Source organism: Terrapene carolina, unplaced genomic scaffold, assembly GCF_002925995.2.
Source record: "Terrapene carolina triunguis isolate 2854851 unplaced genomic scaffold, T_m_triunguis-2.0 Scaffold110, whole genome shotgun sequence".
NCBI classification, from domain to species: Eukaryota; Metazoa; Chordata; order Testudines; family Emydidae; genus Terrapene; species Terrapene triunguis.
This window is the reverse complement of record NW_020664461.1, coordinates 3,950,142-3,975,726: the sequence shown is the minus strand read 5'-3', so window position 1 is coordinate 3,975,726 and position 25,585 is coordinate 3,950,142. Positions and strand designations below refer to the sequence as shown.

The 25,585-nt window shown below is 57.4% G+C and overlaps 1 protein-coding gene across 1 annotated transcript; it reads left to right on the top strand.

The window, feature by feature from the left end:
• Positions 1-11,621: 11,621 nt before the first annotated feature.
• Positions 11,622-23,141, top strand: PLK3 (polo like kinase 3). Its single transcript, XM_024207496.2, has 15 exons — positions 11,622-11,926; positions 13,358-13,465; positions 13,591-13,707; positions 14,621-14,750; positions 14,866-14,953; positions 15,483-15,578; positions 16,532-16,730; positions 17,267-17,393; positions 17,947-18,056; positions 18,260-18,377; positions 19,033-19,116; positions 19,618-19,780; positions 20,444-20,573; positions 20,860-20,970; positions 21,576-23,141. Exons 1-15 carry the CDS (start codon positions 11,687-11,689, stop codon positions 21,768-21,770), a joined length of 2,016 nt encoding a protein of 671 aa, XP_024063264.2. The 5' UTR covers positions 11,622-11,686; the 3' UTR covers positions 21,771-23,141.
• Positions 23,142-25,585: the final 2,444 nt, after the last annotated feature.

Genomic DNA, 25,585 nt, shown 5'->3' with positions numbered 1-25,585 from the left:
TCCTCTCCAGCCCCCCGTCTCCTTCCCAGCCTCCCCTCTCCAGCCCCCCAGCCCCCTTGTCCTCCCTAACCCTTCTCCCATCTAGGCTCCCCATATCCACCCCCTCAGTCCCCAGCACCCCCAGTATGCAGTCTTCCTCTGGTTCCCCAGCCCCTCAATATCCAGCCCCCTCCTTAATCCACAGCCCCACCACCCTCCTTTTTCAACCCCCCCATATCCTGCACCCTTCTTTCTTCCCAGCCCCCAGCATTTGCCTCTTCCAGCCCCCCCCCACCGGAATTCCTCAACTTCAGTCTCCAGCCTCTCTCCCTCCAGCACCCAGGGCCCTGCTAGGCACCTGGCTGAAGTCCCCCACCCCCTGTGGATGGTGGGAAGCAGCTGTGTGTGTCTCTGTGGGTCTATTTCCCCTTCAGTGGAAACCCACCCAGAGCCTGGAGACGCCAGCCCAGGCAACGCGCACAACTCCGTGACTCAGAGTGTGTGTAAAAACAGGAGCCCTGGAGAGAATCTGCCCTGGGGAGGCTAATTAACCCCCGGGGCCCTGCTGCCGTCTCTGTGTACACTGGTGTTCCTGTGCAAAGGGCCGTAACTAGGAACGATTGGGGTGGAACTGAGCAGGGGAACACTTACGCTGGGGCTTTGGGGTGTGGCAATAGCGGCCCTGGGGGAGGGCCTGGCTGGGACCCCATCACTTGGGATGGACCAACCGGACGGAGCACTTGTAATTGGGCTGTAGGGCCAGGAGGAGCTCCGAGGGGGGTTATCCATCTCTAGTTCCCTCCATTCCTGGTTCTGGGAAATGCAGGGGGGCAGGATCGGACTGGCTGCTGACCCAAGGGGTGTCCTTCTGTCTGTGGCCGTGATCCTGCAAACACCCACTTGCTTAACTTGGTGCACACGAGTATTTCTGTGGAGTTCAGTGGGACTAAGGCCTGAGTGGTATTTAGGTGCTGAGTGAAGAGAGTTAGGCCTTGTGAGGATCTGGGCCTAACTCCTGTGGCCAAATAGATCGGGGCCAAATAGATCAACGATTCTTCCTCCCGTTGTGTCTCTTGTGAATGTTCTTTTTCCCAGTACAAGCGAAAGCCCAGGGGCACTTGGAACCAGAGAGGTAAAAGAGACCCAGGCTGAGGAAACAAAGCAGAATAAGGAAAATTATTAATACGTAATACTGAGGCTTGGCAACTAACATCTTTGAAACATCGGCCATGCTAACGAATAAATCCTTGCTCCAGTAAGTCATAAAATGTTGATTCCCACCATGACTCTGGGTGGAGGCAGATAAAAATGACCATACAGCTAGGTAAACTGAGGCTCAGGGTGCCCCAGCGCCCTCAACCTTAAACCATCCTTTAAACCTGTGCAAAGCTTGTGCATCAAACCAGTAGCGTTTGACACCCACTTTGCACATACGTAAGTGACTGTGCAAGACTGGAGGGAATCAGATCTCGGTTGACTAGCAGGGGAGTGAGTGTGTGATGGAGCCCATATAATACTGGTGTGGGTCTGACTGTACTTACAGGCCTTGTCTGTACTTGAAAACACTGCCACTGTCGCTACACCTTCAAAATCCGGCTAGCGTAGACACAGTTATACCAGCACAAAGGAGCTTTTGTCGGCACCGCTCATCCCAGTTTGAAATCGGACGAAAGCAGGTTTTTGCCAGTATAACTGCGTCTACACGAGGGCTTTTGCTGGCCCAGCTGCATCATAAAAACAATGGTACCCCAACCAGCACCGCATGCCGGCAAAACTTTTAAGTGTAGACCTGGCCTAGCATGAGATCTGTGTCTGAGCATGCTCAGTGCAAGCTAAATGTTTCCAGAAGCCTGAGGAGACTTGGTGTGAGCTGAATGCTCCTACAGCTAAATGTATTCGGCCTTTTCTCCAACCACTCTGCCTCCTAATCACCTAGTAAGCCTGCCAGAGATCACAGTACATGCCTGGAATAAACGGTGCCGTAAGATGTGCTAAGAGGTTGTTATGGCTCATCATTTAAGACAAAGGTAGGTAGGGGCCAATATTTTAAAGGATTTATTTCTTTGCTTTTATCACCTGACGTATGTGAGGTACCCCTGCAAGTTGTAATAGTATTTAGCGCTTACGCTGGTTTGTTCGTCTTTTGAGCTTTTTACGATTAAAGAAATGTGACCAACTTAAAAAGGTGCAGTACCTGGAGATTTTGTTCTGTGTGTGCAGTGGGGCCATGGTCCATGGTTTCCCCCTCACTGCTGTTACAAGTGACAGCTAAGATCACTATAACTGAAAGAGGTTGGGGGGGGCAGAATCTCTCAGTTTTCCAGTGTGTTAGCTTTGTACATTGCCCACATGTTGGGTCTAATCAGTTTCACGGTTTCCTTTGCAGAGGCAGGTGGTTTGTCAGTTTCCCGTCCTGTCTGCATGGTTCTTTCTCACAGCAGCGAGGGAGAGAAAAACACTTTTGAAAAACAGGAAAATGTGGTTGTCAAGCCGCAGAAATTGGCAGGGAGACCCCGGTCTCAAAACGGCTTTTAACTCATGTTTGAAAAGTGACTAGGTTTCATTACTGTAAGGAGTCCACTGGAGTACACCCCGCCTGCCTTTCCAGTGTTACTTCTCTTCCCGTTGCCTGAATGACCCTGTGCCTGTCCCCACGAGACTCTGCCGACACATCCGGAGCGATCCCCTCGTGAGCTCAGGTGGGTCAGCAGCAAGAGCTGAGGGTAGCAGATGAGCAACGGGCCTCGTGAAAAGGCAGCCGGGCTCTGTCTGCAGCAGGCAGCAAACAAAACAAACTCCATAGCAACAAAAGGCCGAGCGTGCCTGACTGGGGATTTCAGAGCGGGTGAAACAGAAACAGACACAGTTCCTTGTTGGGTGTGATGCAAGGAACAAGTGTTTGAAGGTTACAGGAAGAGGGTGCAGAGAGGAAGGGTGGTGCATTAGGTAGGGCGCTAGTGTGGGAAACCTGGTTTCAAGTCCCTGCTCTGCTACAGTCTCCCTGTGTGACCCAGGGCATGTCCCTTAGTCTCTGTTCTCCATCTGTACAACGAGGTCATAGCCCTGCCCTCCCTCCCAGGGGTCTTGTGAGGGTAAGAACACCTCATTGTGAGGGGCTCAGATATTATGGAGAAGGGGACCAGACAAGGACTGCAGATGGACGGCTTTTGCTATGCAATACTCAGTGCTGGAAGCAGAGAGGCCTTCCCCACAGCCCTGCAAACGTGGTCTAGTGGTCAGAGCCTGGCTGGGACTCCAGACCCTGGGTATTCCTAGAGTTTAAGGCCAGAAGGGACCATTCGGATCATCCCGCCTGACCTCCTTGACAACACAGAGCTTAGAGCCTCGCCCAGCGATCCCAGCAGCGCGCGCGCGACGTGGGGTTGAGCTATCGCGGATCTTTTAGAACAATATCTGGGCCTGATTTAAAGAATTAAAATGACAGAGACTCCTCCCCACCCTGAGGTCAGCTGTTCTGATGGCTAATTCCCATCAGTGTTCGAAATCAGGCCTTATTTCTAGTCTGAATTTGTCTAGCTTCAGCTTCCAGCCACCGGATCTCGTTCTGCCTTTTCCTGCTAGGTTAAAGAGCCCTCGGCTGTCTCAGAAATCTCCTCCCCGCTGAGGTACTTGTAGACCATGAGCAAGTCCCCTCTTAATTTTTTAGGGATTAGATTGAGTTTCTTCAGACCCTCATTGGAAGGCAGGTTTTCCAGACCTCAGATTGTCCTTGTAGCTCTTTCCTGAACCCTTTCCAATTGGTTCCCATCCTTTCTGAAGTGCGGACACCAGAGCTGGATGCAGCAGCCAGTAATGGCCTCGCTGATGCTGTCTCCGGAGGTGATGCCCACCCCTCTACTCTACCTGATCGGCCATTCCCAGCTCTGTCGCTGGGTGACCCAGGAGAACTCACACCCCGGCTGCAAAAGGGGGATAGTGACCCTGCCCCAACATTGCAAGGGACGCTGAGCTCCGGGAATGAAAAGCGCTGCATGAGTCAGGGTACTACCCTCATTCTGTAGGCTGTCCTCCCAGCCAGAGGGGTTCCGGTCGGCTCTCTCCGTGAGAGCTGGGCACTGGGACAGGGGCACTCCCTCCTGAAAACCTCAGCCCTGGTCTGTAATGCCCTGTGTCCTCCCCATGGAAATCGGGTGCCTGGTGGGGGGGCTCAGAGTGGCTGAAACCACATCCTGTTGATGGCCCCTGACCGCCATTCTGCATGCACCGGGTGCAGGCAGCGTAGTGCTCCATGCAGCTGTGGGTGGATCCCAGCCATGCCAAGGAGATGCACGCCCCCTTACCTGCCCCCTTGCTCTCATGGACACTTTCCCTTTCCTGTTTTCTTGATCTCCCCTGACTCTAAAATAAAAGCTGGTCCCTGCCTCCTTTCAACCTGCGCCTTGGGATATTTAACTGCCCCCTGCATGGGCCCTGCTAGAGGCTGACAGGGTGGAGCTGGGCCCAATGGCTCATCTCTCTTGCTCCTCCTTTCTTCCTCCCCCTTGTTTCTGTCGCTGGCTTCGCTCGGGTCCCATGGTCTGGTGATGCTTGTGGCTCAGGCGAGGCCCTCCCTTCCCCCTGCGTTATGTCCCGGTTCTCCTGCCACAAACTGATTGTAACACGGTTCTGCCCTCGCGCCCTGGGGGCTGATGAACTGCAAGGGCCCTGCATGGGTTGGGGTGGACCGTGTCCAGCAGAGGGAGCTAATGGTCACTGACCCTGGGGCCGATGCACAGACGTGTGGAAACTGGTGAAGCAAGAGCAAAGGTGGGTTATGAAATGGGGGCCGGTCCGACCAGGCCAGAGTCCAGGTCCAGCATACAACTCTGTAAACGCCCCTCCCAGGCCTAGGTGCTGGAACTAGGGGGGCTGCCGCACCCCTGGCTGGAAGTGGTCTCCATCATATACAGGGTTTACAGCTTAGTTCAATGGCTCTCAGCACCCCCACAATACAAATCGTTCCAGCCCCCCTGCTCCCCAGGGCACCTTCCAGCCGGTTGTTGCTACGTCTGACTATAGACATGGCCTGCTGGTGTACTGTGCAGCCCCTCGACCTCACGCTGGGGTCTTGTCCGCTCTCACAAGCTAAGCCGGGCTGGGCAGGGGCAGCCCTTGGATGGGAGATGTCCAGGAGAATATTCAGGCTGCTGACGGGAAGGGGGTGGGTGACGCAATACAAGGCGCTGGCCCCTCTGAATCAATACAGACCTCACTGCCCCAGTGTGATGCCAGGGGGCAGAAAACCAAACCCAGCCTTACCCTCCCAGCTGCTGGGGCACCTCCCCAACAAGGCAGGAGCTGGACTCGCCGGGAGAAGAGCTCTGTGGAGCTCGAAGGCTGGTCTCTCTCCCCACCAGAAGTTGGGCCAATTAAAGATATGACCTCACCCACCCGGGTTCTTTCGTTTCCTGGGACCAACACGGCCCCAGCAGCTCTGCAAACATAGACACTCAGCAGGTGAGAGAGAGAGAGAGAGAGAGAGAGAGTGTGTGTGTGTGTGTGTGTGTGTGTGTGTGTGTGTGTGTGTGTCCCTCCACCAGAGGGCAGCAATACCCACAAATATCAAACATAAGCAAGCAGGAGCAGATTCCGCCCCACATGCGGCCTATGTGCTGTCTCATGCATACAATCACCTACATGGTGTTATCCAGATGATAAATTGCAAACCCCTATAGCAACGGAGATCGCAGTCAGGTGCTTTTGACCACCTCCTCTGCATCGCTCTGCCCACCCGTCCATTTTCCCTGGGACTTACTCTAACACCCCAAGCCTCTGAGCAGCCTTAGAGAACTAAGTGCCCTCACCCCAAGTCAGCCCACCAAAGAGATTATTCCTTCTTTCCTCCTAATGTGGAATTTGATAGTTACCCGACACTCAGGCCATGGGTCAAATCCAAATCCTTACTGCGAATCTGGGGGACAGACCTTGCTCCGAAGACATGGCGTGACCTCTGACCTTGGTGGGATTTACGTGTGACCCTTCAAACACTCAGACGTCACCTCCCGGTTCTGTGTTCCGGGTTCACTTAAAACATCATCGGATCTTTACACCTTCTGCTCTTGAGCTGTATGGGGAGGTGAGTCCTAGTGATGGGAGCCCAGGCCTGGCACTGGCTCCCGCTTTGTCTTTGGGCAAATCACTTCATCTAGTCATGCCTCATTTTCCCCTTCTGTCAAATGGAGACACTGATACTTACCGCCGAGGCAGCTGTGGGGTTGAATTATGTAACACTTGTTCAGTGCTGGAAAGATGGAAAGTGCTTTGCAGGTGCTATGCCCTGTGCTGGTACATGGATTGTCTAGACCCTTGTCTATTGTTCTCGTAGGACTCCTGGGTCAGCCATGGTTTGTCATGCGGAGTTTAACGCAGCCTCTGGTTTATCTGAGCCTCCAGCCAGTTTGATCAAAACCTCAGGAACTGAGCATTTGCATCAATAATAATACAAGCTCCATCCTCTGTTTTCATTAGCTTGGACCCCTTTGATTCAATCAGTGAGCATTTAATTCAATCTTTCTGTGGTCCCATCACCAGAGTAGCCAAATGCCTCATAATTTCTAATGTATTTATCCTACCACCACCCCAGGGAGGGAGGGCAGCGCTGTTATCCCCTTTGCACAGGCAGGGGACTTGGCCGAGGGACTCTGTGGCTAGCAAGGACTTGAACCAAGATGGCTATAGTCAGAGGCTACTGTTCTAGCCGCTGGGCCACCCTTCCTCACAGTCTTAATGCCCCTTGGCATGTAACTAATGAAGAAGGGGCAAAGGTGCTGAATGAAAGGGTTCAACATAACCCAAGGGAAACCGACGTCGGGAATGAAACGCTGTCCACGGCGTGTCGTTGACACATGAGCACTGCCATGTGCCCTGCCAGCTGTGCCACGCCCCCTGCTGGTGGGGTGGGTAACAACACGGCCCCTTAACTTGTGTCGATGGGAACGGATTGGATCAGTAGAAGGGGAGGCCGCAATGTAGCTTAAACATGAACGAAAACTGGCTCCTAGGACAGAAAAAAACCTATTGACTAAACTAGAGGCCATATGTTTAAAGGCATCGCGGATCTCCGGGCTGCTCCCCACTCCACAGAGCTTGCTGCCTATCTCCTGGTTCAGTCCTGTCGTGGCAGGGATCAGTGCAGTGACAGCTCCATTGGCCTAGGGCTCCCCGCCGAGCTCTGGCCTCCTGCTTTCAGGAGCGGGATCCTCACCCGAACCACCCCTTGTCATTCAGCCAGGTTCCCAGGCCAAGTGATCCATTGGCTAGTGTCTGCAGTATCCCTGGTGGTGGAAAAGCAACAGGATGCAGGTGGAGCGAATGCAAGAAGGGATCTTTCCTGAGGTTGCTGGACACGGGCCGACCCTGTGCTCTCTGAGTAGCCCATCTTGTGCTGCATGGTGGCACCACACAGCCTCTCTAAGTCCTGGTCTGGCCTCTGCAGTCAAGAACCGGCCCACCCTACATGAACCCAGCTCTGGCCTCTGGGCACAGCTGGCGTCTTTTAACTGGGGAGGCCACATTGCTGGGGGGCTGGAACTTCTCAGCCCTGGGGGGCGGCCCCAGACCTGCTCTCCTATCCTAGCACTGTCCAGGGGGATTGCAGGCCAGGGCCCCAGTGACACTCACGAATTGTCTCCAGCTTTCAACCCCCAAGGGCAGGAGTCCAGAGCCAATGGCAAAACGCTGACACCAGCTTGTGTTATTGGGCCGTGCGGTCACAGATGCTGTTCTGGCAGGGCCGGCTCCAGGCACCAGCGGAGGAAGCACGTGCCTGGGGCGGCACATGCTAAGGGGCGGCACTCTGTCCATTCTTGGGGGGCACAGTCTGGGCGGCTTTTTTTTTTTTTTTTTTTGCTTGGGGCGGCAAAAATGGTAGAGCCGGCCCTGTGTTCTGGGGCCTGGTCCTGCTGCCATTGACGTAAAGGAGTGGGCCCCGGGGTTGGACACCCACTTCTGGCCGAGGCTCGCGGTTTGCAGGGATGACTGGGGTGTGTGAAACTCTGCCGTCCCCGGGGCTAAGAAACTGCTTCCCCAGCTGTGGCCAGGAGGAGAAGGGGAGCGTCCCGATTGCAAGCCAGGATCAGCACCGACTGGCCAGAGGCTATGCCAGTGGGGCAAAGAGCAGAGCGGGGTGTTTCTGGGCTCCACACACCCAGGAGGAAGGAGCCTGAGCCGTGTGTGACTTAGGGTATGTCTACACTACAGGATTAATCCGAATTTAGATAATTCGAATTTGGGAAACAGGTTGTATAAATTCGATTGTGCGCGGCCACACTAAGCACCTTAATTCGGTTTTTAACCACATTAATTCGGTGGTGTGCGGCCACACTACCCCATTAACTTAAACACAGTAATTCGGTGGTGTGCGGCCACACTAACCTTAATTCGAATTAACAAAATCGATTTAGGCGCTACTCCGCTCGTCGAGGTGGAGTACAGAAATCGATTTTAAGTGCCCTTTAATTCGAATTAACTGGCTCTGTAGTGTGGACGGGTGAAGGGTTAATTCGGATTAACGCAGCTAAATCCGAATTAAAGTCCTAGTGTAGACCAGGCCTAGGAGAAGGGGAGGCAAACCCAGAGCGCAGCTGCTGGGCTCTGAGCAGCCAGCAGAGGGCACCCAAGGCCTGTGACTCAGAACCCAGCCCAGTTAGGCCATGGCCAGGAAACAAACAGGGGGGTGGTATCAGGGTCACCCCCTCCTGCCAAGTGGCCGATTGACGGGGGTGTTGGGGGCTGCAGGCACCTGGCTGGCCAGCCTGTCTGGGGGGTGGTTCCTGGGCTGGGCAAGCCAGGGAGATCCAGTGGCACCTTTTGCATTTCCCAAATGCTGCGACGCGAGGCTGGCTGAGCCCCCTCCTCCTGCCTAGGCCTGCAGGGCTCCGACCTCAGCCCAGTGCCCTGCTGAGCTGCACCCCTGCCCCAGAGGGATCCCCACGAAAGGGAGAGGGAAGCTCGGTCTCCACGGCCCATCCACCTCCCTGCTGGGGACATTGGCGATCAAGCCTCCGGCTTAGGTACTTATCCGGGTACCCCCATTACTGGGGCATCTGAGCACTTGACAGCTGTTAACCCTCCCACACCCGTGAGGCAGGGCAGTGGTATCATTGCCAGGGAACAGATGGGGAACGGAGGCTAAACCTCAATGGGAGCTGGGCACCTAGTTACCTTGGAGGATCTGGGCTTAAGGGACTTGGCCAAGGTCACGCAGGAAGGCTGCAGCAGAGCAGGGATTTCAGCTCAGGTCTTTCCAGCCCTAGCTTAGTGCCTTAAGCACCGGGCCATCCTTTCTGCTGCCCCTAGGTGCTGGCCTGTGACCCCCTGACTCCCATCCCCCACAGGCCACTGAGCAGCCACGGATATAGGCCCAACCTGAATGTAAGGGTGAAAGGCTCCAGCCCCCTTACGGCCAATCAAGCTCTACTGGGGCTCCTCCAGCGCTTGGGCTCTGTTGTCTTGTCTAGTCAGCTCCCTGTGGAGAAGGTTCCACGCAAGCTGGGGCTTCCAGCGGAAAGTGCAGGGTTGCCCCGTGACGCCTCCTGCCCCCTCCCGAGCCTGGAAACAGGGGCTGGGGGTGGTTACGGCTGGGTGGAGAGGGTTAGTTTCTGTGAAGTGGTGAAGGTCCCCTCGGCATCTGTTCTCACCGAGGGCGGAGCTCCCTTGTATTTGTTGTGGTGGTGGCTGGTATGTTCGTTTCCTGTGTGACAGCTGGAAATGTGAGAGAAACAGAGCAAGGGGGAGAGACAGCGAGGAACCATTGCTAACGCTCAGTGCCTCGTTTTCTCCATCTCTAAAATGGGGGTGAGGCTAAATCCGTCTGTGCTTGCGAAGTGCTGAGCTCCTTGGATGCTGGAGCTGGGCAGAAAGTCGTTCTAGTATGTAGCTCTCTGCAGCCTCAAAGAACATCCTAAACTGGAAGTTAGTGAAGCTTTCCCGTCCCCTCTGGGAGGTGGGTGGGTAACACGTCCCTTAGTGGATAGGTGGGGAAACGGAGGCACAGAGCAGGGAAGAGGCATCACACAGGGAGTCAGGGGCAGAGCCTGGGAAAGACAAAGGAATTGGTTCTTCGCATTCGCTTGCATTAAGGGCCATTGGGCCACAACATTGGGTCCATTTCTTTGGAGGGGATCCTTGGATGGAGACTTGGGGTGGTCCAGGAAGGCGAGGAGAACAGCGGGGTTGGGGAGATGGGGGTGAAGTAAGTGATGCTCCCTTGAGAAGTCTTGTTTCTTTGAACCCTAGAAGAGAGATTCCTGGGACCCCACCAGCCCGCTCCCCATGTTGATACGTGACTGGGAAGCCAATTAAGCCCCTTTTGTCTCCTCTACATCCTGCCCCCCCCCCCCCCCGCTTTCCCCTCTCTGATTCCTTCTGGAGGGTAATTAATCTCGATGCCAGCTGTGGCAATTAGAAGTCCCGCCAGGGTGCGAACTGCAGCAGCAGTACTGGAAAACCAGCCTGCCTGGGAAAGACAGCTCTTGATAGCAGGGAGGGCAATGCCTTGATTCGCTAGTGGAGGGCAGCATCTGCATGCCATTGTCAGCTCAGTGCATTGGAAGAGTTGCTACTTGGGACTCTAGCTTTGCTGGTGACAAAATCTTGGGCCAGGTAGAGTAAGAACCCCCTGGAGATCTTGTACAACTCTCTAGCTGGAGAAGGAGGCAAGGAATCCTCTGCCAGCAGGACACCAATGCTCACGCCACCAAGAGATGTGTGAGTCTGTTACTGAGCCGGCAACACAGGGATGGCAGCGAAGGCCTGGGCCCGTCAGACATTGGCCCGGATCCCAGTAGTTAGGTGCCTAAATACCTTTGAGCATCTGGGCCATTATCTTACCTGAATAGACGCAAACACAGCAGGTTGCAGGAGCATTGCCGCAGTATTTGGGGCCATTGCTGCAGGATAGTGAAGTGATTTGGTTATAAAATACTTTTGGAAAGAAACCTCCATCTCTTGTTCGTCTAGGAAACAGGCCGGGGACAAGGAGGGCTCTGAGGGGCTGTGGCCGTTACACCAAGGGAAGCAAACACCCGGCAGCCAGAGTTTGGGCCCAAAGGACTAAAACAAACAAATTAAAAACAAAAACCTCCAGGGAATGAATCTGCAGCCTTTGTTGTGCTGGTTTCTGTGAAGTGGTTCAGAGTTTCCAGGCCTGCCCCTGTGAGCTGAATTTCCCTTCTTTGGATTAGAGGGGGGGGGTGTCAGGTCAGATTTAACCCCCACCTGCAGGTTATTTTGTTTAACGCTATTTTTAACATGCCAGTGGAAATACCCCGCGGGTTTTGCCACCCAAACCCCGCAGCAATTGCGCCAGGGAGGGCAGGAGACCCTGAGCACGGACCCGGCTGCTCTGATTTCACTCCCAGCCGGGTCCAGGGGGCAGCACAGCCAGTGGAGGTTAACACTCCAGCCAGCTGTTAGAAGCGCGGGCGGGGGATTTCTACGCTGCCCGTGTCCCTGGGATAATTCACTCGGTGGGAATTCGAGGGAAACACCTCTCCCCGCCCGTCCTCGGCCCCCGCCTGTGAGCGCAGCGGTCTCTTTAAGAGCCAGCCCCGCCCCCAGCCGGGGGGGCGGGGTTCGGGGGGTGACGTCAGGTCCCTCCATTGATTAAAGACTCCGGGGTTCCCTGGCTGCGCGGCTCCAGTGTGTGAAAGTTCCAGGGCGGCTCGCCACGTGTGAGGGGCTGGAGGCGGATCGGCCGGCGCCCCCCATGGAGCTCGCCTGCTACACGCAGCCTCACCCCTTCCACTGCAGCCTCATGGGCTCGGAGCCGTACCCGCCTTTCCCCGCGGCCGGGGCCGCCCAGCACCAGCACCAGCCCCAGCCGAGCCGGGCCAGAGCCGAGCCCCAGCAGCCGGCACCGCCGCAGCCCAGAGCGGCCGAGCCCACCCGGATGATCGCCGACCCGCTCAAGGGCAGGCTTTACTGCAAGGGACGCCTGCTGGGCAAGGTACCGCCTGTCCCGGGGGCGCTCGGCGCGGGGTGGGGGCCCTGTGGCCGGGTCGGCGCCCATGGGGGCAGAAGGCCCTTCCCATGGCCTCTCCGTGCGGTCGCGGGGCGAAGCTTTGGACCCACCCCCGAGGCCTGGCTAGGGCTCCGCTCTCCGATCCCAGCCCCCGCGCGAGTAGGAGCTGCTCGTGGGCTACCTGCCGATGGGGGGGGGGGGGCGCGGCGCGCCTGGCCCGCCTATCTGCGTGCACGGGGCGGGGGGGGGGGGGTGCTGCGGCTGTGAGCGGGTGAGTCACCCCTTCCTTCCCGCCCCGCTCCCCGGCACTGGCCCTCGGGAGACTCGGGCTCTCCCCGGGCTCGGCTGCCCGCGGGCAGCTTTAGGGACTTGCTCTGGGGTGGGACCCAGCAAATCTCCCCCGGGCCTTCCCTGTCTCGCCCCCCGCCCCCGGTGAGCCCCTGCGGTGCCTGTGTCTCTTTCTGAAACGGCCTCCGGTTCCATTGCCCCGGGAGCCGCCTCCGGATCCAGGAGCTGGAGCAGGTGTTTGGCTGAGACACACCCACGTTCCGCTGCCTGGGGTGACCCCAGTTGGCTTGTGGAGGGAGGTGTCCCTGGCTCAATCCTCTCACCCTTGTGACTCCATAACTCATTATGTTTAGAGACACCCCCCTTCCCCCCCCGTGGCTTTTGGAGGCTTCTGGTGAAATGCTGCCTTCAGCCCAGCTCTGCAAACTCCTCTTAGCACCTCTGTTTCAAAGCCCTGCCAGTGACCTCACAGCCGGAGGGAGGGGAAATACTGAACAGTGCTGAGTTCTTTGTTCACCCCTGGCCAGTGCCTCATGGTTGGGCCCGTTGGCTGCTGGCGCTATGGGGCAGAGGCTGACCCCCCAAGAAAGAGCCGCTCGCCTTCTCCTTGCTCTTCAGAGCATTGTTCCACCAATGGCAAGGCGCATGGTGTGGGATTCTGTGGCTTTGTGCCTTGCATCATTGCAGAAAAACCTGCCTGGACGGTTCTCTCTCTCCTCGTGGTCCAAAATCTCGGCCTGTTCTCACTTCCCTCCCATGTGCAGGACTTTCCAGTCGCTCTCGGGGAGCAGACTCACAGTATTGATGGTGTGGTGGGAGGCGAGGCACGCTACAGACTTTACAGGAACTGATTTTAGAAACTGGCCTGACTCAGGGCTGTCACTCCAGGTTTTAATAATGGGGCTTCTAGTATGACAGGAAACCAGATATTTTGGCTTTCTTCAAAGCCCATGTGTTCCCGGGGAAACCTCCAGGAAGTCAAATGGCAATTGTTCTATTCTGACCGGGTGGAGCTGTGACTAAGTGAGTCACTGACATGTGTTGAGTGCTCGGGTGACTTCCCTGAGAGCAGAGAGGAGGATTGGAGAACGGGTGACCCAGGGGTAATGATTGCCTCTTCCTTTGCAGGGCGGATTTGCGAGATGCTATGAAATGACCGACGTCAACAGCAACAAAACCTATGCCGTGAAAGTTATTCCTCACAGCCGAGTGGCTAAGCCCCACCAACGGGAGAAGGTATGTGTGGAGGTGATGGCTGAGCGATCAGCTCTGGGGGAGAGCAGAGATTTCAAGCTTGCCCGGAGCAAGGTCTTTGCATAGTGATGGGGCGGCTGGTTGATGGGCGCCTTCCTCCTTTTCAGATTATGAATGAGATCGAGCTGCACAGAGGCCTGCATCACAAGCACATTGTCAAGTTCTCGCATCACTTTGAGGATTCGGAGAACATCTACATCTTCCTGGAACACTGCAGCAGGAAAGTAAGTGGTGGGCTCGCCCCGTACGGCGCCAGGGCTGGTGTGACGCTGTTGGGAGCACTGGAGTGTGGATTCGAGGGGTCAGTCGTGTTAAGGGGGGACTGTGCAGCAAACGCTATTTGTCTAGTGTAGACAAGCTCGTAGCTGTGTTTTCGTTCCCCGAGTCCCAGCAGGCCCTTCTTGACTCACCACTCATGCGCGGATGCAGATCTCGCTTTCTAACGGCTGCTTGAATTCACACTCAGCTGCTTGTCAGATGTGCCCCTTTCATTTTCCAGTCCTTGCCTCATGTGTCATCGGCTGGGTAACCGGTTAGCTAAACGCCACGTGCTGGTCTTGCATAACCACACTAACCCTGTGACTGGGCTTCTCCTGGCAGGGCTGTTCGTAGATCCTGGACGTTGCTCGAACTGTTCTAGTCTGACTCTCTTGCCAGCAGTTCACTCCCTTCATGGACTCTTGTAAACACCAATGGGGCTGACCCAAAATCCTTCAGTACCCCAAAGCTGCTAAGGTGGCATCTTTGGGCCTGCCTGGATCAATTCAGGCTTTCACCAGCCAGTTACGCTGGCAACTTCTCAGAACAGCCCCTGCGTAAAATGAGCGGCTCACGGCCACAGCTTCACCAGAGGAGGTACTTAGAGTCTCTGGCCTGACAAAACATTGTGCTCCAGGAGTAGGCAGCACCTCTTGGTCCTAGAGCCTGAGGCTGGAAGAAATCGCTGGGGTGATCTAGTCTGGGCCGGAGAACAAACCAGAGCCACTCACACAGCCTTGGTGGTACCAGAGCCAGATTAAAATCAGGTGTCTGCACGCTGCAAACTGTTGCTCGCACTAGAGTGTCTCAGGCCTCTGAGAACATCCTCCGTGCCTTTCTGGCCCAGTGTTGCTAACTGCTTTGCTTTTCCTCTTCCAGTCCCTGGCTCACATCTGGAAAGCCCGGCACACGCTGCTGGAGCCGGAGGTGCGGTATTACCTCAAACAGATCATATCAGCCTTGAAGTACCTCCATCTCAAAGGCATCCTCCACCGGGACCTCAAACTGGGTGTGTACAATGGCGTCAGACCCTGAGCGCCTGTTCGGGGGTGTAGGGTGTGGAGGAGAACCCTGGGTAGCGTCCGTCCCTGCGCTGGTATCCTAACGCTTCCCTTCCGTTGTAGGCAACTTTTTTGTCAATGACAACATGGAACTGAAAGTTGGAGACTTCGGCCTTGCCGCCCGGCGTGAGTCTATGGACCAGAAGAAAAAGTAAGTCTCCTAAGTCTCCAGGCTTTCCTGCTCACCTCCACCTGATACTTGATTCTTCCTCTCGGCCCCATACCCTGCCTGGGAAATTCATCACTTCCCTCCATCGCTTACCTTGCTGTAATCAACTGCTGGCCCTGCCTGGCCAGAGGGGAGGGGAACGCACAGGGAAGATGGTGCCTCCTTGTCCTGGCCCCGCACTTAGGCGGTGGTGAGGGCAGCTGTGTGGGGATCCGAGGCTGGAGGGAACTTGGTGCTGGATCAGCAGAGTGGAGGGGGAGAGGTGGTCTGTGGAGGCAGGCGGAGGGATCGTGGGGGTTAAAGTGGACCCTGAAGGGAGGGGGCGGGGTGCTTAGTGCGTTCCCCGAAGAATGGGGGTGCTGGAGTTCTGCTGCTCTGGATGCAGAAGGGACATGCTGGAGCCCAGGGCTTGGCTCTCCTCCCCTGTCGGACAGGGGGCTGCATGGAGGAGGACGCCAGCTGGGGCAGAGTTTGTTCCCGCGCCGCTGACCGTGCTCTCCTCTCCCCGTAGGACGATATGTGGCACCCCCAACTACCTCGCTCCTGAAGTGCTCCACCGGCAGGGCCACGGGCCGGAGTCGGACGTGTGGTCTCTGGGCTGTGTCGTGTAAGTTCCCAGCTCTCATCGCAAAGCAGGGCCGGGCTGGCGGGAAAAGGGGCTGGAAGAATGAGGCCGTCCTGAGCAGCTCCCTGGGTAATCCAGCCAGAGCCGCTCCCCAGTGTAGATGAGTGAGCTGGTCTCCGCTCTGGCCTGCGGTTTGCACCAGTACCGGTCAGATGCCACTGAGAGCAGTGGGAGCTGCTCAGGCCTTGCCGAGGGCCGAGTTTAGCTTGCAGAGGTTTTATTACTGCTCGTGGATTGGAAGCAAAGCCCAGCTGGACTGATCCTGGGGCATCTGCAGGGCTGGCAGTTAAGGGGGGAACCGCCGTGCTTGTAAATGGCTGGCTCTTGGGGTGTCCTCCAATGAGCCCAGCGACACAGGACCCCCGGGTGCTACCAAGTCCTGTGTCGCTGCAGACCACACCGCTCTTCAGAGCGCTTTCAAAACAATGGAAAATGTCAGGTGCGGGGGCTGGTCACCGATCTATTTATATGGGCGGCGATCGCTCCCCGCTGTGCGAATCGTAAACATCTCGCGCGTGGCTGTTCACCCTGGTAAGCCACAGGCTTCCTGTTGAACTTTCCATTCACTCAGCCGCTTGGACAGATGCAGGCGGAAGGTGGGCTTGCACAGCGGTGAGCTCAGCTGCCGGGGGGCGGGACCCGGGCAGAGTTTAGCCCTGCCCCTGCTAAATATAGACGTGGCTCAACCGACATTCCTGGTTCCCAAGGCTTCCTTATCTCTGGGGCGTTCCGGATGTGACTGCAGCCTCTCGCTCCCCAGAGGATGGCGTTTGCTCAGAGGCTCGTCACAGGTGGCACTTAGAGCCAGGTGCGGCCTCTTGTCAGCGCCTGAATAACTTCCGTGACTTGTAACTGCTGGGCCGGGGGTGAGTCAGGCCGGGGTGTGGCCAGGGGGACGTGTGCCCAGCTTTCACCCCCACCACCTCTCTTTCCAGGTATACCTTGTTGTGCGGGAACCCTCCCTTTGAGACCTCGGACCTCAAGGAGACGTACAGGTGTATCAAGCAGGTGGAATACACCCTCCCGGCCTTCCTCTCCACGCCAGCGAAGCAGCTGATCACGGGCATCTTGAAACGCAACCCGTCTGACCGCCTCACGCTGGAGGAGATCCTGGACCACGAATTCTTCACCAAAGTGAGTGGCTCTCCTGCGGGCAGCTATCTTCCCCCCACCCCCTCCGACCAGTCGAAGGAGAATAAAAGCAGGGTGGGCCTGGTCTCTGCTCGGGTGGCAAACCTCCCAGGGTGTATGTCTCCGTACACTGCGCTCTTCCCATGACCCAGTGCCCCTGCAGGCTGCAAAGGACACCAGTCTGCGGGAGACACCAACCTGCAAGTGACAGCTGTCCATGAGCCTGGCCTATTGGCCATTAACATCACTGGCTCTTTAGCCTTAGTGTGCCTTCTAAATCCCCTTGTATCCATTTGAGCTGCGTCGCTCTTGGCAGTTCTGCACTCCTGGGCCCATGTGGCTGTTCCACGTGAGCGGAGGCTGCGTCTCAGGGCTGGACGATTCCCAGGTGTAGCCCTTTCAATGCAGCTCCCCGGAAAAGTGAGCTGTCACTGGCCGTCAAAGGAGAGAAAGTGCCACTGCCACCAAAGCAAGGGCAGCTGTTGTCTTGCTGTATGACGTGTGAACCAGACCATGACGCTCTCGGTCTCTCTCCCCAGGGTTACACACCTGATAAGCTCCCACCCAGCAGCTGTGTGATGGTGCCTGAGCTCAATCCTCCCAACCCGGCAAAGACTCTGTTTGCAAAAGTCACCAAGACGCTGTTTGGGAAAAAGAAACCCACAAGTAAGTTCTCTCCCTCTCGTCTGTCTCGGCTTTTGTTGTTGGCCAGCCGGTAGCATGAAGCCAGTTAAACCTGGTGGAGGATGGCACGCCTGACACCTAGCTGCCTGAAGCTCAGTTGCTCTCTGGAAATCTGGGGCCTGACCTTCCCCGGAAGCTTTTATTCTGGTGTTCTGATCAGAGCACCGCTCCGAGCAGGCGAGGCCCCGCTCTGGAGGTGCTGCAGGACGTGCTCGGCGCTGACGTTTTCATTCCAATCCCTCTCCCTGGGGATGGAAATGTTCCCTCGCAACTTCGCAAGGTCAGCGGGTGCATGAGAACCAGGAAATGAAACTGACTAAAACTGCCCAGCCTGGTTTCGCTGGCCCAGCTGGGTGAAGTGCCAAACTGGAACAGAATCAGAGGGTGGGAGAATGTAAACAAGATGTCAAACTGCTTCTGCTCTCGGCCGGGCCAGCGGAAGGACTCTAAATAGCTATCCTCTGACCCACCAACTCTGGTGGCCTCCCTGACATCTGCTGGATCTGCTCACTAAACGTCTCCTCCTTCCTTCTAGTTAAGAAGGGCCCCTCTGAAGAGAAGGATGACATCTCCAAGTTGGTTGTTGGCCTCATGAAGACCTCTATCTGCAGGCAGATGAGCTACAAAACCGTGGAAGGGAATGAGGTAAGAATGGAGGCTGTGAAAGGAGTAACTCCTTGTACCTTGGGGATGCTTGCTGGCTCCTTGGACAAGGATGCTCTTCCCTAAGTGTCAGTGTGCTGGCAGGGGAGCAGGGATGAGGTGGAATCTCAAAGTGGGAGGAGGTGCGGCTGCTCCTGGAGCGGGGCCCAGGTGGGACAGTGTCAATATGCACAACCTCTCTCCAGGTGACCCCCGTGACCTGTCCGAGCATCAGCTGCAGCCCCGTGGAGACGCTGGCAGAAGAGGGCTCGCGGAAGTCCGTCTCCAGGTCCATTAGGGGCACAGCAGCCAGCAGCTGTGAAGGTGAGCGAGGCAGAAGCCTGCTTGGAGTGGCCCCTGTATGTAGCGCCGTCCTGTGCGGAGATTCTCGAGCGCCTTGCAGTCCCGCCGCTGGCCTGCCGGCTGGGAGTGGCGGGGAGACCCAGGAGCTGCTGCCGAAGTGTTGCACTGGGCTGGGGGAGGGGCACTGATCCCCGTCTGCCCCCGGGGCTTGGTGCTGACACTGCTCTTCCCAGCAAGGAGAGGCCCTGTCTAGAGAACACTTTGTGCCCAGCTGAGGACAGGGGGTTTGAATGACAAGTTACCGTAGACCCCAGATCTCTTCCTCCCATGCTTGACTCCCTGGTTCTGGCTGATGTGGTTTCCTGTTGTGAAGACGGGGGGGCCTAAATGGAACCCCTCTATTCCCCTCCTGACCTCAGAGCTGTGAATTCAAACAGAACAGTAGCACTGTGGCAGCTCCATACGATCCCCGCCCTTGCCTTGTCAGGAGGGGACGTCCTCTTGTGTCTTGGAACCTCATTTGGCTTCAAACACCACGTGCGGCTCAGCAGCAGCCGATTGGGCTACCTGTCTTTCCGCCTCTGAGCTGATCGGCAGCTCTCTGCGGGCTAGTAGGTGCCATCAAGCTGCCTCCGGAGCTCAGGCGTGACTGACGGACCTTTGTCTTCCCCTGCAGCGTTTGAAGAGTGCATCCCGGCCTCTGCAGTCACCGAATCTGCCATCGGGCTCCTGAAGAGCTGCCTCTCCTCCATGCCGCCAGGTAACATGGATTCTCAGGCTCTTGCCGATTCTCCAAGCATCCCCCTGCTAACCCTGCGTATGGGACAGCACGGGAGGGCCAGGCAGTAGCTTCTCCTCGAGGCTGGTGTTGGCTTGGTCAGAAAAGGCTTCCAAAGTCCTGGAGTGTGAAACCTATGGGGGGGATGTGTCCCCATGGCTGCCCAGTGGTACTTGTGGGACTCCAGCGTCTGTAAGACACTCAGAATGGAGACTGGTGCCTCCTGTAGGGAACCGGCTACTTCCGGTGCTATCTTCAAGCCTGGGGGTGTTGCCTGGCCTAATAGGCTTAGGGAGGAAGGTAGCTGGGGTGGGTAATGTGGCTGGAGCAGAGGACTGGGCCTCTGGAGACCTGGCTGGCTCCAAATCCACCTGCTAGGACCAGCAGAGGTTCAGGCCGCCCGGTGCTTGCTAGCATCCTCCTTCTTTCGTGAGGCACGTCCCGGGTGTCACCCCACTCACAATCCCTTCTTGCCCCCGCCAGCCCAGCGGAACCCTGCCTCTCTGGCTTGCCACGAGCACTTCGCCTGGGTGAGCAAGTGGGTGGATTACTCTAACAAATATGGCTTCGGCTACCAGCTGTCCAACCACCGCATCGGGGTCCTCTTCAACGACGGGACGCACATGGCTCTGTCGGCCGATCGGAAGTAAGTGGAGGCCATGGGCCGCCTGGATGTCTCTGCTCCGTGTGTGTGTGGGGGGAGCGGGATCTCCTGGCTTTCTTCCTGCGTTGGCCACTGGGCAGCTGCAGGGCACTTAGAACTCAAAGTGAGAAGGGGAGGAGAAAGTGTGTAACAGCAGCCTTCCCCTCCCCAGGGGCTGGGCCGAGCAAGGACTAGCATGGCTACAGGCCCATGGGGAGCGGGAGGCAGTAACTGTACACGCCGAAGGGGATGAACTCCAAGGAGCACATTCAGGTCCCAGGGGATATGACTGCTCCATCCCATGAGTCTCATGGCTGCCGGAGACCTGGCTGGCTGTGAGCCCTGTTCCTAGACTGCAAGCCGACTTGGGCAGCGCTTGGGCTGGGCCAGGGGAGCCAATGCCTTTCTCCCCAGGTCTAAGATCAGACTCTAACAGGGCTGCCAGCTCCTCTCCTCCGCAGGGCCACTGTCCTATGGGAGCAGCACCGAGACTATTGCTGGCTCTGCCGCTTACACTAGAACCCCCCTGCCCCCCAGCCAGCTGAGGGTGACTTGGGCTCCACCATCAAGTTCCAGACCAGGGGGAGCCCATGTGTATTGCACTGGTGGCAGTGCAGGGACTCGCTGCTGGAGACGGAAGCTCACCTGGTCTCCTCCCCTTTGCAGGATGGTACATTACAACCTGACCAACAGCAAACACTTTGCCTTTCCCATGTCGGCCATCCCAGAGCAGCTGCAGAGCCAGACCAGCGTCCTGCGGTACTTTGCCTCCTACATGGAGCAGCATCTCATGAAGGTGAGTGGCCTCCGGGCTGTCCAGAAGCAGGTGCTGGAGGGGTGGTCTCCGGGCAGAGCACGCTCACTTGCTGAAAGGGGAGCCTGCCGCTCAGCAGGCGGCATTGCATAAATACCGGGCGAAAGGGACGGGTGTGCTCCCCGGGAATGCTCCGTGGGGAGCTCAGCTGGTGGCTTGTGCCTGCTCCAGGCGCTGTCTAAAGCTTCGCTGCAGCAGAAACCTGGAACCAGTGCGTGGCGGAGACGCTCGGGCAGGAATCAGTGGCTAATGCGGATTCTTCTCCTAGGGGGGAGACCTGCCCAGCATCGACGAGATTGAGCATCCTGCACTGCTGCTCTTGCAGTGGGTGAAAACTGACCAGGCCTTGCTGATGCTCTTCAGCAACGGAACGCTCCAGGTACGTGTGTGGGGTCCTGTGGCGAGAGGAGGGAAGATGGCGTCTGCCTGGCTTGCCGGTCCCTAGATCTCTGGGGAGGGTTCCCAAGGCTGGCTCTACAGAGCTAGCCCCCACCCCTCTACTGATGGCTGCTTTCCCCACCTGCAGGGAGCAGCGGCTTTCAGTGCTTCTCCACTTACCCCAGAGAATCTGTTTCAGGGCTGGAGTTTTCACACCAGGGCTTAGGAACCAGTTCTAGTTACGGGGGATTTCTTAGTCTTCCCCCAGAGCTCTGGGGCTCCTAGGCAGAAACACCAGGCGCAGAGCACCATCCGCTTGGTCTCTTGCTTGGCTAACCTCTTGATTGGAAGCCTTTGTAAGGGGAAGGGGGCTCCTTGGATGAGTAGCCAACGAATGGCTTCCCAGCATGGGACCCTTAGCCCCGTGCGTCCCTCCCAGCTTTCCTTAGCCTGGAGGCCCCCCTGCTGCTCGGCCCAGCCACGGCACGTGGGCTGCCCTCCTGATCGTGGGATGGGGTGTGGAGCAGGCAAAGCTCTGTCGCAGGTCAGGGAGAAGGGGCTGGCTGAGGCCTGAGGCTGGAGAAGTAACTCGTCTGTCTCTCCTAGGTGAACTTTTACAATGATCACACCAAGGTGATCCTCAGCAAGCCAGACCATTCCTGTCTCCTGACCTACGTCACCAAGGACCGCAACTCCTACACGTACAAACTGAGCAGCATCCGGGAGCTGGGCTGCTCTCCCGAGCTCCAGTACCGGCTCAAGTACGTCCTCAAGCTCCTCCAGGAGAGGGCCGACACCTAAGCTGGGGCCATGGGAGAAGCCTCCTTGGATTCGAAAGCCTTCCCCTGTCGTGCCAATGGAATGAGTGACAGCTCTGGCTGCCCACCAGAACTTTCCTACCCAGCTAAATATGGCCGGGCGGAAGGAACTTAGATAGGGGCATCTGGATATTTTGGCTTATCAGCAGCTAGCCTCAGGATCCTTCATCTTGTGATGCCTGCCAGCTGTTTATACTGAAACCATTGCCCTGGCGTTTGAGAGCTGACTGCTTCAATCCATGGAGGAGACGGGGAGGTGTGTGTGGGGGGGTGAAGGTACACATCCAGTTTACTCCTGTGTAATCTTTACACAGCTTAAGTCGTACACGTGGTTGGGTAGGGGACTCTCCGGGGGACAGCTCTTCCTTCTCCTCCCATGCGGAGCAAGCTGAGGGGAGAAAGAACAAACCTGACTTTTAAGGGAGAGAAAAATCTTTGTCCATTGTCTAAATGCCTAAATGTTAAGAGCCCCATGCCTGTCCTGGCCTCGGAGCTGGGGCAGGGGGGAGCTGAGACCCATGCTCCATCTGGGCTTGGTTAGAACCTCCCTGCTCCCGCCCTGCCTGGCCATGTGGGGAAGGCGCCTAGTGAAACCTGCCCTGCCTGTGGGTGGCTGGGGTGAAGTGGAAGCTGCTTTATGCCGAGCTGCTACCCTTAGGGACTCTCTTCTGCAGAGGGTGTCGTCCATGCCCCTGTCTGGCTCTGGGGGTGGGTGTGGGATCTTGGCTAAAGCTGAGCCTCTTGCCTAGAGGCCTGAGAGCTGGATGGGGGCTGGGGCCCCCCAGGAGGGGTGGGAGAGCCTGCTGTGCTGTGGGGCAGACCAGCCTAGGCACAGACAGACCAGGAAATACTTTATTGAACTTGAAAAAATCTGAGCGTAATGCTCAAGGTGCAGCAGGAGCCTGAGCGCTCTGGCGCGGGGGATATGATGCCCGCGCTCGCTCTGAGGGAGGGTGTGGAGTGTTGCCATCTTACCACTGCCAAGAGCTCGAAGGCAGAGCCTTTGTCAGCCCAGGCTGGCCCCCCTTCTGGCCATGTGGGGGGAACGGGAGACCTGCAGAATTGTTACACTAATGAGGGGGCGGGGTCCTCGGTGCGGGCGCATCCCCTGCTTGTCTTGCAGCGTGCGCCAGGGAATGTGAATGGCCACGGTACAGACGCGAAATGCTTTAACGAGGGACCCCACGAGCCCTCGGCCAGCTGGGCCCTAAACAGGGTGGATTTTTGTTTTTTCTTGTTTCCAAACACAGGTGCTTTGGCCTGATGAAATTATTTATGTATTTGTATTTATAGTGAATTATTTATTTCACCCCTTCCGTGGTCTCCTGTCTGTGCAGGGCCCCCTTTGCTCCGTCCCTCGCTCAGTAATAAAAGTGTTCCTTTTATAAAACAAAGGCCTGCTGCCGCCCTTCTCTGTGCCTTCTTGGGCAGCTTGGCCCTAGCGGGGGCAGGGCCATCTCGCGCGGCAGGGCAGCAACCTGCCAGGCAGCCCCCGCTCGAAGGTGGTTGCCTGTCTGCATGTGCACTGAGGACGTTAACCTTCCCTATGCAAACGACTCGCATGTATCCTCCAGTTCCTCGAGCTCCTGGGAAGCTGCCCCTCCTGAAGAGGGTGAGCACAGCACCTAGGATGGGTGCAGGGGTGTGTTATAGCAGAGGGGCAGTACCCTAGTCTGCTATTTAGCAGCTGCTCTGTACAGGGTTTGTCTGAGTGCTGGGTGTCGTTGGAGCCCGGGCTAGGATTAGTGCTCCCATGGGGTGGGGGGGAGTAAGGGGTACTGGAGAGACAGCACCCTAAATCAGGGCCTTCTCAATGCTGTCTGACACACACCGCAGCCAGGCTCCCACCTGTGCGGGATTGATCGCTGCTGGGCGTTGATTGTGCCATCACCCCCAAGGGGCTGTCGCTGCTGGCAGAGAAGAGAAACTGGTTTTAGGCCCCTCTTGCTTTCATGGTGACAGAGTAAAGCTCAACTCCTGTCCCTCCAAAGTGCTGGAGCAAAATCAATCCGTGCCCGTATCCAAAATACTGCTCCCGCCCCTGCTCACCTGCTGTAGGATGCTGAGCAAGGGTCGGGCTGGTGCCACCTTACCTGGGTGAGGCCAGGTGCAAAGGGAGGCTGGAGGGAGGAGAGCTCTTGGGCAGGAGGTTTCTCCGCTATTGCCTACTAAGGAGTGGTGGTTAAAGTGCTCTCCAAAGCGGGGGCTGGGGAAGATTGTCTCGGATCTGGGCTGCTGGGGTGGGGTCAGAGGGTTGGATCTGGGTTCCTAGGCGCCTGCTCTCTCCTTTATGAGCCGCTTGACGTTTTCAGAACCCCCTCAATCCACGGCAGCGAGGTGAGCTGGCAGGCACAGGGGCCGGGCGCCGCGTGAGCCGAAATGGTGCTTGGTGCGTTGGCAAGGCAGCGGGCACGGCTTGTCAGCCTGAGCTCTGCCTTGGTGGAGGGGCTAGGCAGTGACTTACAGCTGAGAGCTCAACGGGCTGGTTTCTGCAGCTCTGGGGGGAGGGGGAGGTCCAGCCAGCCCCCCTCCATGGCTCATAGGGCTGGTAGGACACAATGGGGCCCCTGGGACAGGGCTACCCTTTGTGAAAGCAGCTGGGAGAGGAGCCAAGAACGTGCAGTCCTTTAATCCCGTGCTCGGCTGAACCTCCACTCCCCGACCCCTGAGCTCTGAAAGCGAGAGGCCTGAGAACAGCTGGCCTTCCTCCCCAGTGGGTGTGACCTGGCTGCAGGTCTGGCTCAAGGAGGTGCTAGCTGCTCCCCCCCAGGGAAGTAAAAAGCCCCCCACGGTGCAGTTTCCTTTGCCTGGTGCTTGTGGGGCAGGGAGTTTTGGGCAGCTGGCTAGCAAGGGGCTCCTTGCCACTAGAACGTGAGCACCTGCCGCTGGTTAACAGCTTCACCCCGCGAGGCAGGGAAGAACTCGCCCCATTGCGTGGAGGGGGAGCTGGGGTGCTACCAGCGGAGAGCAGGTCGCCAACCACACGCATTCAAAAACCCTGAGATTGGCTTAACGGCCCCAGATTTCAGAACTGAACCTGGCCTTCCGCCGGCTGAGTCGTGGGGTCCCCTCAGCTCCTTTCTCTGAGCTTCTCTCCACGCTCTCGAGGGCTGGGAACTACCTCTGCCTTTTTGAACGGGAAGCGGCGCCGCCCCCGTGCCTCCAGGAGCTGGGGCTTTCCGAGGGCCCTCAAAGGTGAGAGGTGGCAATGGTGGCTGAGCTGGGCCGCGAACCCAGCTCTCTCCAGCCCTGCTCCCCAAGTACCAGCCCAGCCTTCCTCCCTAGGCTGCGCCTTCCCCGCTGCAGCTTTCCAGCCATTTCTGGCAGCACCCCCAGGATTCTCCTTTTCTTAGCCACCCCTTGCCCCGTTCCTGTTGTCTCCGGTGCCCTCCTGGCCAGAGCTGGCTCCTGCAGACCCCACTAGCGCGGCCGGCGCGAGCTGCACCTGCCTCCTCCCGGGTGGGCGCCCGCGCAGACTGTGCTGGCATTGTCAGCGTCCAGACAAAGGGGCTGTTCTGTGGGTGGGAGGCCGCTGGCGGTGACACAGCTACTCTCTCAGTCTGGGCCCCCTGGGGGCACAGCACGAGCGAGCTGGGGCCTAGCGCCAATGGGGGCACGTGATGACAGAGCTGCAGGGCCCCGCTATGGCTCTGGCTGTGGGAGTGGGAGGCAGAGCTCCTGGCGAGCCCAGACCCCTGCCCTGCATGGGGCGAGGGTGGCGCTCCATACCTTCCCACTCATGCCCTCTGGAAGGCTCCCAAGGCCTGGGCTTGGGTGGGAGGGTGTTAACGTCTGCCC

Coding starts and splice junctions, on each gene's coding strand:
- PLK3 (XM_024207496.2), top strand. CDS start 11,687: ATGGAGCTCGCCTGCTACACGCAGCCTCACCCCTTCCACTGCAGCCTC. Junction 14,751..14,865: donor CCACCGGGACCTCAAACTGG/GTGTGTACAATG, acceptor CTTCCGTTGTAG/GCAACTTTTTTGTCAATGAC. Junction 20,971..21,575: donor TCAGCAACGGAACGCTCCAG/GTACGTGTGTGG, acceptor TGTCTCTCCTAG/GTGAACTTTTACAATGATCA.